Source organism: Galleria mellonella, unplaced genomic scaffold, assembly GCF_026898425.1.
Source record: "Galleria mellonella isolate WM207_F2 unplaced genomic scaffold, CSIRO_AGI_GalMel_v1 utg312, whole genome shotgun sequence".
Classification (NCBI taxonomy): domain Eukaryota; kingdom Metazoa; phylum Arthropoda; class Insecta; order Lepidoptera; family Pyralidae; genus Galleria; species Galleria mellonella.
The window spans coordinates 6,285,589-6,304,300 of record NW_026442074.1 but is presented as its reverse complement, the minus strand read 5'-3'; the positions used below and the strand labels follow the sequence as shown (position 1 = coordinate 6,304,300).

At 30.7% G+C, this 18,712-nt stretch overlaps 2 protein-coding genes across 2 annotated transcripts in view; one reads left to right on the top strand and one right to left on the bottom strand.

Annotated features, from left to right (window-relative positions):
* Nucleotides 1-228: 228 nt before the first annotated feature.
* Nucleotides 229-4,511, bottom strand: LOC113515014 (protein unc-119 homolog). The gene is made up of 3 exons (XM_026899133.3): nt 3,975-4,511; nt 3,374-3,546; nt 229-2,862 (listed from the first exon to the last, which is right to left on the bottom strand). Exons 1-3 carry the CDS (start codon nt 4,325-4,327, stop codon nt 2,744-2,746), a joined length of 645 nt encoding a protein of 214 aa, XP_026754934.1. The 5' UTR covers nt 4,328-4,511; the 3' UTR covers nt 229-2,743.
* Nucleotides 4,512-5,295: 784 nt separating this feature from the next.
* LOC113515200 (phosphatidylinositol transfer protein alpha isoform) overlaps nt 5,296-18,712 on the top strand; it is a 25,556-nt gene continuing 12,139 nt past the window's right edge. Inside the window, 3 exon segments of the mRNA XM_052895795.1 lie at nt 5,296-5,464; nt 5,806-5,836; nt 12,462-12,573. Of these exon segments, the coding sequence (XP_052751755.1) occupies nt 5,448-5,464; nt 5,806-5,836; nt 12,462-12,573 (160 nt within the window). The 5' untranslated portion in view covers nt 5,296-5,447.

Here is an 18,712-nt window from a genome sequence, read left to right as displayed (position 1 = left end):
GCATATGTAATATTGCACGTCCATGTCTCCACCCATTGTCACTTGATCAAGGAACATAGTACGCAGAGAGTTGCACTTATTTAATCTTTTTCCTATGGTTTCGGGGATCATTTTTTTTTTCAGGTACCTCTAGTTATCCGCGGTCCACCCATTGCTTCTTGCTTCTACATATAAGATTTTTGAGCTATGGGACATTAAAAACAGAAAAATAATGATGCAATTTACATGTCGTGTCAATGATTAAACTTTATTTCATTGAAATGTGTATTTAATTCCACAAAATTGCAACATACAGTGACTTGTATAGCTTGTTTTCTATCAATAATACACATCCACCAATTAAGTACACATGAATAGGTAACACACCAAATTAAATTAACAAAAAATATAATTTTACATAGTGAACACATTAAGTTCGTTCCTTAAAAATTTATGTTAAAGCGTTTACTTGTTTAATAGAACAAGTAAATGGACGGCATAAAATTAGATCTTTCCAATACATTTTATTCCAATTTATTATTTCTTGCCGTCTTTATATGTTATTTAAATTGTTTATAACAGCTTCTTCATTGTCATAAAAATTACCAGTTTACATTAGAAAAGGAAGAAACATCAATGGTAAATATGTATATATATATATATATATATATATATATATATATACAGTACATAATAGGTATTTATTTAATTATAATCAGTATTTATCTATAAGTTGTGATAATTTTCGTTAATTTCCTTGATCGACTGGTGTGCCAAAGTTCAAAATGGTTATCTAAAACGCATTTTGTTAGTAGGTAAATGAAAGTCGGAAAAATGAATAGTTCTTAAGCTCTCATTTTTACGACACTTCTACACAAAGAACAGGGTTTAAGAAAATGTATATGTAACGTTTCATAATAATGCATGTAATCATATTAGAAATTTGTTACAAATATAGTTGCTTAATTATATAAAAAAAAGTTATATTTATACTGTCCATTATATAAAAGTAAGTACCTACTATCCTTTACTCTATTCATTAATCCCCACTCCCTGTATTTTGCAATATTAATCCAATCTATACAATTATTCAAATAAATTCAGAAGCAAATTTTAACTAACAGGTGACTAGAATTTATAGATCATTTGAAGAGCACCCACTTAGACTATTCACAATACAAAGTGTTTCACACCAAACAGAATAAATCGTGAACATTAATCATTGGTGCTTAAATAGTGATAACTAAGTGTAGGTAACAAACTAAATTATAACAACTTCCACATCATACAAATTGATTGTCAAATATAATATTATTTACTTATTTAAAAAAAAAATTACAAAATATGAAAGTAAACAATAAAGTCACATAAATACAATCACAGAAAACACCACTTGAATTAAATTGGGTATTTAGATGTCCACAACTTCACCCCACCAGATCAATCTAGATCAATTTGTATAGTGTAGAAACTGCAAAATATTGCAATAAATAATGTATTATTTATTATTAAAAAATGTCAGATAATAATTCTAAGGTAAAAATGTAATCATAAATAATAAACAAACAATTGATAGTCTGTAACATGCAGATAATATACCTATTTTAGAAATAGATACATATCGAAATAATTTTGTAGTTAAATATCTTTTGGAACATCATGTATATATTTCTTATTGAAAGTTTTAAGTTAATGCCACCAACATATCAGTCAAATTCACATTAATATTTTATTGAATACATATATACTCGAATACACTTCTTTCTAACATATAATTTTGAAGTTATTTACTTAAGTATATTTATATCCTTGCTCTAGCCTGTTTTTTGGAATGTAAAGGTAAGTAAATTCCAAGTAAAAATCACAATAATTTAAATCACATAGTTAATTACATTAAAATAAATAATTTATCACAAAATGGAATGTACCTATTGATAAACAATTACTTTTATAATATTTTAAACACCGGCACTACAACATTCATCAGTAACTATCAACCTAACCCAGCTTCGCACAGGTAGCAGAATATATGTTTACATTATTTTGCATCAGTTTGTTACATCAAGTTCGAATTAAATAGGTATAGTAAGCTATCCATAAAAGGTGGATATGCTATCGCGAACTTTTAGGAGACCTTTAAAAGAAAAACAATTCCACCACACCTTGTTATATCTCAAACAGATTAGGTATCACATTCAATGAAAATTCTCAGTCGACTTGATTTCTTTCAACATCTTAAACAATTATAGTCATATTTTAACAAATTGATGTAAAAATAATATTAAACTATTTATATATATTCCTCTTGAATCACTATCTATTGATGAAAAATATAAAAAAGTCCCTTGTATAGTTTTAAAGATCTTACAGACAATAGGTAGCACAATACTTGGTGAGTCACACTAAAATAAATGCATTATAAACAAAAACCTGTGGCCCGTAGTAGACTGATCCAAAATGATAGTATTACAACTGGTCTATATTATTTTCATGGCCAATTAAGATATCTAAATTTATACATAAAAATCGTCTAATATTTATAGTGAAATAAGTAGTGAACAGTATACCTAAAAAATCTTTATATAGCTATTACTCTCTATTCTTTAAAATAATAAAAAGACATTGTATGTAGTGCCAGCATCTAAAATTTAGTATGACAATTTTTTATAGGAAATATGGTAACAACATAATTACTTAGTGCCAATATAAATAGATTTCAAAATATGTCAAATTTAAGGCCATACCCTTGAGCTATAAATTTCCATTAATTATTGATTCCTCCATTGTAAGCATAATCTGCTTTGTTATGCATCACAAGGTGATTGTCCACAAAATAGAAGCTGTCAGAGCATGTCTCAAATGGTGCAGCTATCATCTCATCAACTAGAAACATATAATTCTTATTATTACCACAATTATTGATAGACTTAATATTGTATGTAGATATAGTTTTGACATAAAGTATAATTGAGGTCTAATTGGAGTCTTAAATGATTTTGAGGTAGATTCTGATTTCAATTCATAAATTTCTAAAAAGTAATATATTACAGATCAATAATTATATAATATGGCAGGCAGTGAAATTACAGGCTATGAAAGTAGAGAAAGTTAGTTAATTTGAAACAAAACACTGGCAATAAAAACCAGGTGTGTGGGCACTTTTTACCTGTAATCACATCAAGTTAAGTCCTAATTACAAATTTATAATACCAAATTAATTATTAGAAATGGCAATGCATGAGCACCATTCCAACACAATTTATTCTGTGATGTTTATAATGCTGTTAATATTTATAGGCAACAGTTAGCACCTCTAGGCCATCAGCTTATTTGTCATTCCAAGTTTTACAAAAAAATTCTGACTCATAGTATCTATTATCATTTCATATCTTACCAAGATCTGGTGGCAGTGCTGGGAACTCGTATATATGTTCACAAGTATTCCTCGAAAAAGGAATACAGAAACCAAACTCAAAATCAAATGTTTTGAGCAAAGTATCTCTGAAAAAGTGTTTCTCTATCATCCTGAAGTGGTTCACAGGACGTGAACCCACTGTGAACTCAACTCTAAAAAATACAGACTTTAATTAAAATACTAGTTTTAATGACAAATCACTACATGTATTTTTTTCAAGTTACATTAGTAAGTTTAGGTAGAATATAATACTAATATAACCACATTTATGTGATATTATAATTGTATTAAGATATTTAAAGAAAATGTTCTTTCTTAATGTATGATATACAATTTTATTAATTTTATAATGAAAATAATATTTTATTTAAACTATTTATTTGTTAATCTTTATTGACCAATATAATGTGGTGCAAAAGGCAGACTTAATGCTTTATCAGTCATCTTTAGGATGTGCATATGCTCAATGACAGTTTAAATAATAATAACATGGCTTCACTAGTTATATTTATATGCATACATAGATGTAAATTATATTAAAGGTATTTTTCGGTAATGCAAAGCCATAATAATAACTTACGTAGCTCCAACTGTTTTTAATTTTAAAAATTGTGGAGTAAACTGATATCTGACAAATCTGCCAGCATTCGGATCGAGAGGCTCCTCGGGCGCGTCCTCCGTGCCCTCATTGTCCACACCGAAGTCGGTAGGTGGCTTTGCTATCTCAAACAAAACAGTCCCAGTCTCCAAGTCTCTTATTTTGAATCTTGTAAAATCTATGTCGTATACATTCGCTTCAGGACTGCACAGATATGTATCGGTAATCCTGTCCAATCTCAAAACATCTTCCGGCGTTATTTCACTCGGAATTACATCGTCTTTATTAGATTCCAGTAAAGATATTGATTCGCATTTTTTCCCCACCAAACTCATTTTGCAATCGATAATTATTACAAAGAATTGAATATAAGTAACGTAATCTCAAATATTACAACAACTGATTAAAAATCATTAGAGAGAGCCTATCAAATCATTTTTATTTAAATATAAATGAAATATTCAATTGTGAAATAAAAAATAATTTAAACGAGTTTAGAAAAGGTTCCGAACAGAAATGTCAGGATATTTAGTGTCAAACAAAATTCAAAACTGTCAAATTAGATAGGTAATCAGATCTTTAAAACTTCATACATGATCACGTAATGTTCTATTGTAACTTTCTAAGATAAAAAAATGGAAGTCAGTTTTGGACTTAAAATCGATAATATAATATAATTCTGTTGAGAGGTAACTTAGATATTTAAATATCTATAAAAAGCAATATTATTATAATATAAAAAAACAAATTTAGAAGACCAAATATCCAACACATAATCAGTCTATGTATGGCTGATTACAAAGTAAAGCAAATGCAATTTATCCATCTACATATGGAAGGACAAGGAATTACATAAAAGGAATGATAAAATTGTCAATTCATAGCAAGATAGTGTATAGAAAATGTTATACGGTCGTATAACCCTACCAAATTCAGATACAAGCTGCTTGCATATTTTTTGCATAAGCCGTGTCAAATATATAATCTAGTAATGTAAAATTTGTCATTGTAGTACTAGTAATGTAATATTATACACTATCCTGCTATGAATTGAGAAAAATGACAACTGATGGATCTTTATATTTTAATTTATTATAATTAGTGCATATTGATCTTTGCTATAAAGAATTCATTGTGATGTCAAATAGAAATTTTAATTTTAGAGATAAATTTATAGAAATGGCTTCGCCTCAAAATCGACTTCAATAAATCTTAAGTAACAAATATAAGAAGTAATGAACGCAACATTAAATGTTGACGTAATATCCGTTGCGTCATGAAACGAGCATGCGCCTTGTCATTTTCATTGGCCGATCACGATCATAGATAAAAATTACAATTATCTGCCAATATATATCGGGCCATAGCTCAAGTCTCCTTCTGTGATAAGTCTTAATAATTCAGTGGTAGTGGACTGTCTGATGTGCATTTAAGTGAAATAAAATTTAATACAACATGCTTATCAAAGAATAGTAAGTATAATTACTAAGGTTATACCTCAAGTTGCAAATATAAATCGATTTTTTCTTAATCTATCTTAAAATGCCACGGCCCGTTTCAAAATTTCACTTTATCAGCTTACTGCTATGTAGTTTTTAATGTCACAATTAGTCTCTATTTATATATTTTTAAAAGTTGATACAATTTATTGAATCAAGATGAATAGTTGACTTGACACTGACAGTTCTTCAGGTCAAGGTTTTACCAGTAGCTGGCTGGCCATTTCATGACCACTTCATAATAGAGACTTGAGGTGACGACCAACATATGTTTGGAATTATATCATACTTATGTTCTTTTTCTTTGTTTTCAGTCGTGTAACGCTTCCTCTCACAGTAGAAGAGGTGAGTCCTAAAACTGAAACTCGTTTGTTTACATAGTTAACACAGCAGTCAGTTGAAAACCTAGTATTTTTTTTTTCATAAACACTTGTAACATATATTTTTTTGCTATATGGTTATAATACAGCTGTTCTATGATTGGCCTAACCTGACAGGTTAAAGGTATCCCCTAACCAAATTTTCTTTATCTTGTATGTTTGAAGTGTTTCTCTAGTTGGTTTTTACAACATTTTGATGATGATATTAAAGTTGATACAGTGTAATCACATATTACATCTAATATATAAAATTCTCATGTTGCGGTGTTTGTTACTAAACTCCTCCGAAATGGCTTTATAGATTTTTATGAAATTTTGTGTACATATAGGGTATGTCTGAGAATCGGCCAACATCTATTTTTCATATCCTTCAATGATAAGGGTGACCCACCCCTAAATATTATATTTTTATTTTTTTGACAAAATTTTATTTTTATTTTGATTTAGTATTAAAAAATACATACAACTTCAAATTTTCATCCATTTACGATGAACTCCTGTTTTAATCGTGATTTTTATATTCCGCAATGGGGTTGCAAGGTGGCAATCATATTATATATATATATATATATATATTATATATATATATATATATATATATATATATATATATATATATATATATATACTATGAGAAAATTTTTATTGAACTAAAAAACAATATTTTCTACATTTAATGTATATGGTAAAAGAATGTTTGCCGGGTCAGCTAGTAGACTATAATAATTACACTCCATGTAACAAAAACTAGCTGACCCTGTATATATTGTTTTGTCCCCAACTGTCTCTTACCAGGTTTTTTTTTCCTTATCAACATAGAGACTATCCTATCTCTAAAATTGAAATAAACAATATAAATAAAAATTGTGGTTTTAAGTGATTTCTGATTTTTATGTATGTGTAATCTTTCATAGAGTAGTCAGAAGTATTTAGACTTGCTGTTACTATGATTGTAACATTTGATATGTCAAATATATTGGAATCTATAAGTGTAGCATATGGCAAGGGACTTTATTTATAAGGGTAATATCATGTCAACCTGTGAATATTTGCAATTTGTAAACCTACATTAACCTGTTTTACTTACTAATATTTTTGCTCATTAAGTACCTACTGATTTAAAATAGATATGTTATTTTATGTAATTGTATCTTTTTTGAGGACAACTATAGAATTTTCATTCATTTATATTAATTGGTACTTAAAGTAATAACTAATTTATTTTTACAAATCTAAAAATATTTTTATCTACTGGATGTTTTTTATCATGTCCTGATAACTGCTTTAGACATTAATTGTAATCTAATAAATATATTGTTTATGTTAGGTCACCTTAATAAATTTATTATATTTCATTATCCTTCATATACATTTCTTTTTAAAGTCTATTGAAATTTAAAATAGTTTTTGTAGTGTTCCATAAAGTATTAGGTTATACCTGCCTTTATAAATATATCTTCAGAAGATGTCTTCATAAGGTTTTTGGTTACTAAGTAGCCTCAGTTGTTTTTCATGAAACAATATTAATAAATAATATTTTTATCTAAACAAAAATAACTGCACATAACATGAATAAGTCACAAAAAATCATAAAATAACTATTCCACATATATGGCATAAAAACTGTTGTATATGGTTTGCTGCTCTGTTAGCATGGACATTAACGTTGGCATCCCGCAGGGCTCTGTGTTATCCCCAACACTGTTTTTGCTGTATATTAATGTTAACCTTTGGTAATATTAATGGTTATGCAGATGACAGCACTGGAGATGTCCATTATATGGGTTCATTATGAAGGACAATTGAGAACAGTTTGTCTGAAATTGAAAGAATGGTAGCTAGGGTCTTTGATTGGTGATGATAAAACAAAGCCCAGTTTAACTCTGCTAAGACAAGCTTACACATTCACCGCTAAAAATACCCCATTTGCTTAGCTCCTCAACTCCAGGGCACATCCCTTAACATTTCTAAAAGTATTGGGATTCTTGGTGTCGATCTCTAGTGATGTACAGTTCCATGACCAAGGGGGATAGGGATTGTTAGTAATGGAGATTAAGAATCCCATTGCTAGCAATATACTCAACCAGGTTAACCTCCTTGCGGTTTCCTCTGGAAGCTATCATGGTTAATTCCTGATAAATTCATCATGATGGGCTAACTGGCCTGTTTTCATTCTCTTCTATCACCGGCCAGCCAGCGTATCCCTTTAGCGCAGCGAGGTTACCATTCCATTTTTACCCATCAAAAAAAAAAGTTCCATGGCCACCTCGAAGATAAGGTGAAGCTGGAATCTAAAAAACTCGGTGTGCTTAAGTGTTGTGAGCGAAGTAATACTTCACGCCGGATCAACGATTAAAGCTTTATAAATCGCAAATCCGACCCCACATGGAGTATTGGTGTCACTTATGAGCGGAAGCATCTAGATACCAACTTGAAAAGAGTTCAAGCTGGTATCTAGGACTCAGTGCAACGATGTCGGTGATCCCAGGCTTACAAGCAGTATCAAACCCTTAAGTCTTAGGAGAGATTTTGCCTCACTCTGCATGTTCTACTGTTTGTACAATGGGCTGTTCTTATAGTACGAGTAATTGTTCAATATGATGCCCGCGGCCACCTTCTACCATCGTACAGCTCGTCATCAACAAGGAATTCACTCCCATACCCTCGATGATGCCTATGTATGCCTAGATGGTTGCGTACAGCGCGGTTTCAGAGATGGTTCTTGCTATGAACGCTCAGGCTATGGAATAAACTTGCTATTAAGGTTTTTCCAAGAGACTACAGCATGGGGTTCTTCAAAAAAGGGATAAAGAGGTTTTTTCAGGATCGGCTACGCGCGTGTAATGCCTCTGGTATTGTAGGTGTTCATAGGCTACGGTAACTGCTTACCATCTGGTAAGTCGTATGTTTATTTGCCACCTTTGTGATATAAACAAATGTCAACATATTTCTGAATAAATAATTTCAATAAAAATATGTTCCAGGATTGTTTATTACAAATTGACTACGCAACTGGAGAATCTAATAAATCAATTATTGTAGGTTTTTTGAGCAACGTGAAATAGCGAACAATGTGGTAGTCCACCTGATAAAGTGGTAACTGTCACATATAGACATGAACGGCATCGTAGAGATCACTGTGTTGATTCATTTATGAGGACTAAGATGTTATAACCCTGTACACTGTAATTTCATTGCTATATCCTGTCCTTAACTTAATCAGCCATGCAAGTATAGCTGCTTAGCCACAGAATCACGAGTAGGACTATTTAGACAGATAATATTTGTACAAATTCTCCTTTTTTTTATTCAACTTAGTATGGCAAACGAGCTGACGGCCCACTTGATGGAAAGTGGTAACCGTCGCCTATAGACATGAGCAGTACCATGGACATAACAAAATATACTGTTTCGCCCATGATACCCCCCATGCGTTGCCATTCCTGAGGACTCAGGTGTTATTCCTCTGTACTCTGTAAATTCACTCCTTTAGGGAGTTTCAAGACGACAATAGTAATATGTGGATAATATTACATATATTTTGCCTTGTGTATACCGTCCCGGCATAGAATACGTCACCCCTTCCTTTCCCGTGGATATCGGAAGAGTCGACTAAGGGAGGGTGAGGGATGGTTAGCAGCGTCCCTCTTAAAACATCTCTAAAGTCTAACTGCGGTTGCCAATCCGCCTTCCAAGCGTGGCAATTACTGACAAAACCTCCCAAAGGGGAAGCTTATGTTCAGCAATGGGCAGTAAAAGGCTGATATGATCATGATGATGATGATGACATATATGATATACATTGCTTTTTGGTCTCATCAATCTGTATATCCTGGTCATGCGACTGCCTCAAGTACAATCTCATATAAGTATCTTTGTAAACTGTTCATCTAAGTTTGTATATAGCTGTATTAATGTGTATATTTACTGTTAACATATAGTTAGTAATGAAAAAGATACAATTCGTTGGCATTGACAATTTGATGGTAGAATGTAGAATTTTCGTATTTTTTTAATTTTATATTTGGAGGGCTATCATGGCTATAATCAATGTAGATGCGTAATAGTTTATTATTGATAAAATCCATTGACCTCGTATTATGTAATTTGAAATTGTGTTATCTCTGTCCCATCCAGCACAGCTGTTTAGTAGTTATTTTTATCAAATTTTGTTTTGTTGATTTGACATTCAATGATTATCTTGAATAATTTAATTGCATTTACAATTTTTGAGGTAACACTCGTGCAATGTCGCAGGTGTGGTGGTGAAGGTCCTATTAAACATCTACTGTATTATATTTCTGCTTTTATTGTGCATTATGTATAATTAAGTACATATAAACAAAACATTGGGGTTATACATCAGAGGCAGAGACTATTTAGACCCATGTAATTTATTTCGCGAGCGATCACACAACTAATTACGGTTAAACATGTGATGTGAGTGGGGTTTGGAGGGCATCCACTGAGCGTCTATGCGTGCTTTTGTATATAGTCCAGATTTCGGGCATATTGTGTTTCATAGGTAAATTTGGACTATCCCGTACATCTGCTGTAGTCGTGTTTAAGAGGGGCCTAAGTAGGCAGTGCCCACGCCAGAATTCTTTAGTGCTCACCCTAAGATATGAGCGTTATAGCTCCTTTTTTAAGAGTCAAGCCCTCTCTGGAAAATAAATACGCCAACAACAGTATCTTTCAAATACCTATTTACCTGCTTGGCATCTGTGGAGACAGCAGTGAAATTAAAAATTTTTATGCCATTAAATTAATTGTTCATCGTCTGAATTATGGCTCTATCCTTATTGAGACCTCCTAAATATTTTATTTGTGCTATATGGATGATTGACTTGTACATGCCATATCTTTTAAGTGCACAATTGCCACTAAAACATATATTGACTTATAATTTTGGTAACTTAACAGAATATTTAATAATCATATTAAAATAGAGTTATAAAATAATGATCATATTTATATGTATTTTTTCAAGCTAATTCTATTTATTCATGGTATCCAAATAATTGAATGTTAATAACATTATTAGCATCGTGTCGTTAAACATTGACGTAACGATTTTTTGTACTTTGTTGGCAAATTTAGATAAAGATTAAATCAAGTAATAAAATAATATCTATTGCTTCAGATACAGTTTTATTTCCTTATGATGTTATTAATGCGTTTTCATGACTCAACCAACTCTTATGAAATTTTGCATACATATAATATTTAGGGTAGAGTACATGACCCCTTTTTAACGTAATCAATCATATGCAATATATCTTAATTATGGGAATAGTTATAATTTAGCCTAAGGTAATTGAGAAGATATTGGACTGAACACTTTCATGACTATCAATAAATATAATAAAATCATAACTGGAAGATGTTTGTAATTGGAAGATATATAAGAAATCTATTATGGGGGAAGGGGGGGGGGGCTTATGAATGCAATATAATCCAAAACAATGATTTTTTGAATTTTTGTTTGTCCGTACGTTTGTACACAGTAGTTTGTGTATATCAGTCTAAAGAATCACATATAAAATGCTAGAAAATAACTGATCAGTTGATTTGGCTGAAACCTTATGAACTTTATGATGAATTTATTAGGTACGTTATTATTATTTAAGTATATAATACAATATAAGATCGGATTCATGAATTGTTCCAATGGAAATTATATACGGGAACTATATACTCGTAGAAGCAGTCAAAGTCGCGGCTAGTTTAAAATAATTCCTATTTTAAAGTTCGATGGTATTTTCTTTATTGTAATACATTATCTTTGCTGGTTTTAAACCAAGTTTGATAAATTTTTTTACAATCATTCCATTGTTGAGCATATTAATTTTGCAAATATTGAGGAGTGCTGCATATATTTTAAATGATAGATAGGTGAAACAAAATCTTAAATTATGGATATATATATCGCATGAAGCAATCTTTATAATATTTTTTAACAAAATTATAATCCTTAAACCGTATTATACACTATTTAACAATGTTTTAACCGTATTATGTTATATAACGAAGAAGATGATAAAAAAGGCATGCTACATGGGGTTGAGGCCTTAGAAAGAGAGTCCTAAGAAAGCATATCAAACTATTAAAAATAAGTATTTTGTGAAAGCGGAAGGATGTAGATACAGAGAGAAGCCTAGACTGACTTACTATCATTCGATAGTGTACTATCTGAAGGAGCATCTCCGAAACCAATGTACATGAGACTACGGACGTGAATTGAATTTAGAATTAAATAAATTGTCTACAAATGCATATATTGCTCTATATTACTCAGGTGAAAGCGAAATCGTTAGCGATAGGTAAAACTATGAATCTATTCATGCTATAAGGGATATTGGTTATAAATTTCGTAAACCAAAAATTTTATATTATAATTTTATAATGTCGGTTATTTCGTAGTTTATCGTGCCGTGCTACGGTAAATTATAAAAGCGTACCTAAGCTTGCTTTTGACACCTGATTATCTGTCTACACCGTAAGCGACTTATCGTTGCCATAGTTAATAAAAAGTTATATTAATAAAAAATAATTTAAGTAGTATTAATAAAAAAATTCTTTGTCTACAGTACCAAGTGGCGCAGCTTTACTGCGTGGCAGAGGTATCCAAAAATGAAACCGGTGGTGGCGAAGGCATAGAGGTCATAAAGAACGAACCGTTCAAAGACTACCCACTGCTCGGTAAGTGAATTCAATTAGATTTTATTAGTTGTCTTTGTATCTGTACGAGGAGTTTAATATCATTATGATAGCTATATATGTTATACAGAATTTATAAGAACAATATAATTTAGTATTAAATTTATCACTATTATAAAAATCCAGCCTCGTAGACAAATAGGAAATGATGTAGTTTTTTCAGTCTTGGTCTTCGGTAGGAAGTACATATACGCATGCCATAAAACGTTTGCATTACTTGTCTAAAAATATATTTGTCTCTGAATAACTAACACATATAAAAGGTTGTAAATTACTTATTTTACTTCAAAATACTTGTTTTCGATCAAACATCACAGTTTCAACGATAGGTTAATAAAACTCTAATCATGTAGATTATAGTTTCACATTGTAATTTATTATAGTTTCAGCCGGTGTTTTCATAAGTTGCCAATAAATTGCTTTCTCATGCTCATATACTCATATTTAAAAACGAAGAATATCAAATATCATTGTGACCAAAGATATATGTAATATAGTAATCTGTTTTGAAAAAAATGTATTCGCTAATGACATTTTAAGTGTCCAATTTACTCTGTTTCCTCGTTGTAAAATGTACTCCACTTATCCATTCGAGTTGTTTGCTCTACATAGTAGGACTTTCAGACAGTCTCATCTTCTGAATTCTATTTCGTTATTAATGTTTCAAATTCGTTTGAATCATTTTAAAAATGATGTATGTGATGGTTACATCTAAAAATAGGCATAGTTTGTACACTAGTTTGAAATGAGTCATGGCTGTTACTAATAGGTAGATAAGATACCTACTAAGAGATTTCTATATAGTGGGTTCGTCTCAACTTTAGAAATAATAAAAAAAGTCGGAATTTGCATAGGACCAAGCCAGTCGGGTCAGTTAAGAGGTAAAAATATTATTTCTTATCTATTTTTATCAATATCATCTATCACGAATTATCAAAAGTAAGTAATTGATTGTTTAGGTATTTCTTCGTATTTTCATATTTTTTTTTTAAATTTTAATTTATTTTATTATCTTTCAATACTAAGTATAAAACAAAATCGTTCCCTGTTTAATATTAAATTTTATCGCAATTTTCTCTATCATTTGTAATCTAGGTCTAATCTGTACAATATTAAAAGTACTTCTTAATAAAGTAGATAATAGCCGAGTTTTTTAATCCAATCCAGTTGCTTATGTAATGTACTCGAGTGCAGCCAGGATGCCTTAATAGTCATTATATATATTTCAAAATTTCCTGCAAACTATATGCCAAGTTTAAAAAATATTAGATTGCGCGCTCGTTCCTATTGCCTTTTTGTTGAACGTTGTTTCGACTTCAACCTGGAAGTCATCTTCTGGGTGATATCCAATGCACGTCACTTATGTTGTTTCAACCCCAGAATTTCTAAGCATGTCGGAAGAAATTATTAGGAGTGCACAGTACACCAGTGCCAAGCCGCCTGATTATAACACGGTAGCCTTCTCCATTTATAGGATAACCATGGCCAATAGTATTAACTGGGTTGTACTATGATGGTAACACAGATATCTATATCGTAACTACTCTGTATTCGAAATCCTTTGTAAATTAAAATACAGAGTAGAACGACCTACAGACCCATGAAGTGTTTACTTGGCGACAACCTTCCATACTCATAGATATTAAGTATAGGAACTTATTAACCGGAAAATTGTTTCTTTCTCACTTCTTAAATTATTTACAAAATTGTTGTGACAATTTATAAATAATAAAGAACCTGTCTATATATACATACAACATACATACAACCTGTCTATATATATATATATATATATATATATAGACAGGTTCATCTAGATCATCCATGACTTTTGTACTTGTTCACTACGTGTTGCAGTGAAATACTAAGATAAGTAATTATAAAAAAACTATGTTATACGAGAACTTAACATGTTACTAAGTCTTTGTAGTTTTGAGATAATCATTGTTTCCTATTTTAGTCTTCGTTTATTAATTATTATTAATTTTAAAATAGTAATTTGAGAGGAAGACTTTTATTTATTATATAATGAACCTGCGGTGTGACGGTCAGAATAGGATTATATGTTAATTTTCTTTCATTTAATTTTTCATTCGAAGAGGTAAAAAGGCGACTACTTCTAAAAGTGCGGATACTACGAACGATTCAGATAACTGCGGTGTTTGCCCCACGTGCAGTAGTAATTCGGGTACAATGAACATTATCTCGTTTTTATTTCAATGTAGATGTAGTTTTTTGCAATAACTTTATTTTTATAGTCAATAATATTAAATTTATTTAGGCCACAAAGTATAAATAGATGTAGAAAGTAGGTACGATATTAGAAGCGATAGTGTTTCTTTTTTTTTAATTTTTATCTTTATCTTTGAACTTTGTATGTACTTAGAGTTGGATGGTTTTCAACGTGCACATTCCATAGGCACGCGATTACATTGTAAACAACACGTTACGTCGCTAAATCGATGCGATATATACTTGTTTTTGTTACAATATTTTTATCTTTATATAAAACGATTATCAGTCGAAAAGTGGAAGGTCCCCAGTAACGTTGATCTAAATTATAATTGATAGCTTCTCAGCTGAAATTGCAATCCGAACTGGGCAGTAGATTCATAAAAAAATTGGCTATAAGTAAATTTACTTGAATAATTTTTTTTTTTTTTATATTTATTGACAAAATTTATATTCAATTATATTTATATTTTACACTCACCACAAATATTTAATAGGTATAACAATAAAGAATTAGAACAAGAAACGAATAGAACTACAAGTCTGTTTAAAAATTAGCTTTTATAATGTAATTCATTATTTTGGAACAGCGGACATGTTACTAACTTTACCATTTTCTATTCTTCAAGCCCTTTCATGTGATAGCCATATTAAGAGTGTTAAAAAAATATACGTTATAAAATACATATTACAATGTTAAGTATTAATTGGATGTTAAGACGTGAGTTTAATTTAGCCTGCAAAATGTAACTTAAATAAATTAAGACATATCGCAAGTCAAACACAGCATAGATAAATCCTCACCCTTTCTCATTTTTTATACTAATTTTGAGACTAAGCCATGAGTGGAAGTTCACTGGAGATAATTCTAATGTAGCTTATTTTGAATTCAAAATAGATAATTAATTATGTAAAGTACCTGTATTGTTAAATTTGACAATACAATAGCTATTTTCGATATTGTTAAATTAGCATTTACCTCTAGACGCTATTACTGAATATGAAATATTTTATGTTTGCTTTATTTATATTCGTCAATTTTTATACGATGTTTCATTAAAAATTGAACGATAAAATGCATACGCATAATGTGTACATAGACTGGGTTTTTTAACCCTGAATTATAGCAATTTATATTAGACTCGTTCCGGCATAGAATAATCTACCCTTTCCCTTCCCGTGGGTGTCGTAAGAATCGACTAAGGGAGGGCGAGGGATGGGCAGCAGCGTCCCTCTTAAAACATCTCTAAAGCCTAACTGCGGTTACCAACCCGCCCGCCAAGCGTGGCAACTACTGGCAAAACCCCCTAAGGGAGAGGCTAATGTTCGGCAGTGGACAGTTTAAGGTTGATATGACTACTAGATTACTACACTGACTACGACCCGACACCGACTTTATTAACGACTAGCAGTATCCCGCGGTTTCACTTGCATGAATCAGTATATAAAGTATCCTATATACTTTTTAGAGCATATTATTAGTATTTTATATGTGATTCTTTAGATTGATATTATATATTATACTATAGTATATTGGTATACCAATACCATTCTATTAACATCAATTATAAAAAAAAAATTATAACCGCGAAATTTGACGTGAGGTCGCGCGACGTTGTCATTCTTATTGGAAAGACATACGCGGTGCTCGCTACTGTTCTGAAGATGACGTCACTCCTGTTTGATCAGTTGTCGTAATGTTTAGCTAGGTGTGGCCGATTTCAAATATGCTTTAATTCCTCACATTCAGTTAGATTATAGTGGTTTAACATAATGCTATTGTTTAAATCATCATTTGCCAACCTTTTTAGTGTTGCGACATTGCGACCTGCTAAATAGCCAAAGAGTTCGTTAAGTACATTCTGCTCCACAAAAAAACAGCAATTATATTTATTTATTTAATACTTTATTGTATACACGAATTATACATAAAAATATGACACAGGTAATTAAATGTACAAAGGCGAGCTTAAATCTTAAAGAGTTCTCTTCCAGCAAATCCAAAATGCAAAGGAACGTCAATGTCAGCGGGTAGAGCGATGTACAATATTTTAAAAATTTTCAAAGAAAAGAACCAAACAGAACTATACTTACATATAAATATATATACAGATAAATAAATATATGTTCACAAAGATAGATGATGCTCTTTAAGTCTTAAAAATATTTAGGGATTGACTCTCATGGATAAATATGGGAAGAGAATTCCAAAATCAAATTTTAATTAGCAAAACACCTATAGAGAACTTCACATTACCTATATTATTGCACTTAATATTCATATGCTTTTTAATATAATTTTTTCTTTATATACATAAAGAAAAAAATATATTAAAAAGTACATACGTACTTTAAGTCTGACTGGTAAATAAGTAATTGAACCACGTCGCCCCGGTCCTCTGGTACGTATCTTTAATTGTAACAGATATGTCAAGTAAAAAAATCAAATACTTCAATTTTAAGCAAGGCTGAGAAAAATAATACAGAAAATCCTCGGGGAACATATTTTTCGAAGGTCTCGCCTCCCTACCGCCCTGCCGCTATTGAAATATTCTAAAAATAGTCCCTTGTGATGTGAGTTCTATCTTAGTTTTCACATTTCAGCGGTAGCTGTGTCAAGCATGTCTAGTTAAATTGAGCGCTGCGCAAACAAAAGCAACATTGGTAATAAATACTTTGTTCGAGCATACAATACACGCTGAGGTGAAATAATACATAGCCGTTGTGGATGAGTTATTAGATCGCAACTCGGAATTCACATAAAAACATGAACGATAAAAATTCTTTTGTATATAAAAATAAATAAATTTATTTTTTCGTAGTGTGATGACGAAATACAGTGTCTAAGACACTTTTAATTCCTTTTTATACCCAGCCAAGATGTCCTAAAAGACAACTAGTAAACATAACATAAAAATTGATCCCGCAAAAAAAAACTACTTCAAATGGGACAAACAGTTTTGATTTAAAATTTAAACACTCTGCGCCGATTTTATTAAAATTTCTATGGGACCTATCTTTAATTATAACCTTTTAGATAAAAAAAAATTCCAAATCGATTTACAACTGGCGGAGTTATGAGGTAATAAATGTAGAACAATCGAATTGAGAGCCTCCTTTTTGAAGTCGGTTTTTGAAGTAAAAAAAACTTGAATAAACCCTACACTCAAGCTATACAATCCATACTTGTATAATTAAAAGTCAATACTATGAATATTATTATCTGTACTATAGTATTAATGTCTCAAGAGAGACACGAGCCCAGCAGTAGGACCTAGATTGTGAATCCTAGTGAACAGAGATATAAATTAATACAAAGTTTATAATAATATAAAGTTATAATTAAGTATGTTTTTTCGCAAAAAAAAAAAAAGAAATAACTACTATGTCACAAATGAAAATGCTCCACTAGGCTCGATAATAAGTGAGCCCCGTTGGAATCGCGTCCCAATAATTTTCACTAATCGAATATTTTTATCTATTATCACTAAGCAGCTTTTTTTGCGGCAAATCACTTGATTGACAACAAATAAACAAATTACCATACTGCACCTATCTAATTTGTTTTCTTGCAAATTATAATCAGTCATATTATGACACTAAATCGGCTTATGGTTGATAGGAATTGGGTACCTATTATTTATTTGATAATTAAATTGATGTTGATTTTTTGTTGATTTTTGCTGTACCGTAGAAAAGTAGGTATACTTGTATATGCATTCTTCTAATAAGTAATGACCATAATCTTATTTACTGAATTATTTTTTAACTAATTTCGAAATACTGGCTTAGAAGAACTTTATATAAAACAAATTAATCCATAGTTTTAACATTAATCGGTTCATTGTCAAGAGAAAAATAAAATTATGAATAATAATTACCTATCTAA

Coding starts and splice junctions, on each gene's coding strand:
- LOC113515014 (XM_026899133.3), bottom strand. CDS start 4,327: ATGAGTTTGGTGGGGAAAAAATGCGAATCAATATCTTTACTGGAATCT. Junction 3,547..3,974: donor TTAAAAACAGTTGGAGCTAC/GTAAGTTATTAT, acceptor TGTATTTTTTAG/AGTTGAGTTCACAGTGGGTT. Junction 2,863..3,373: donor AGCACTGCCACCAGATCTTG/GTAAGATATGAA, acceptor ATATGTTTCTAG/TTGATGAGATGATAGCTGCA.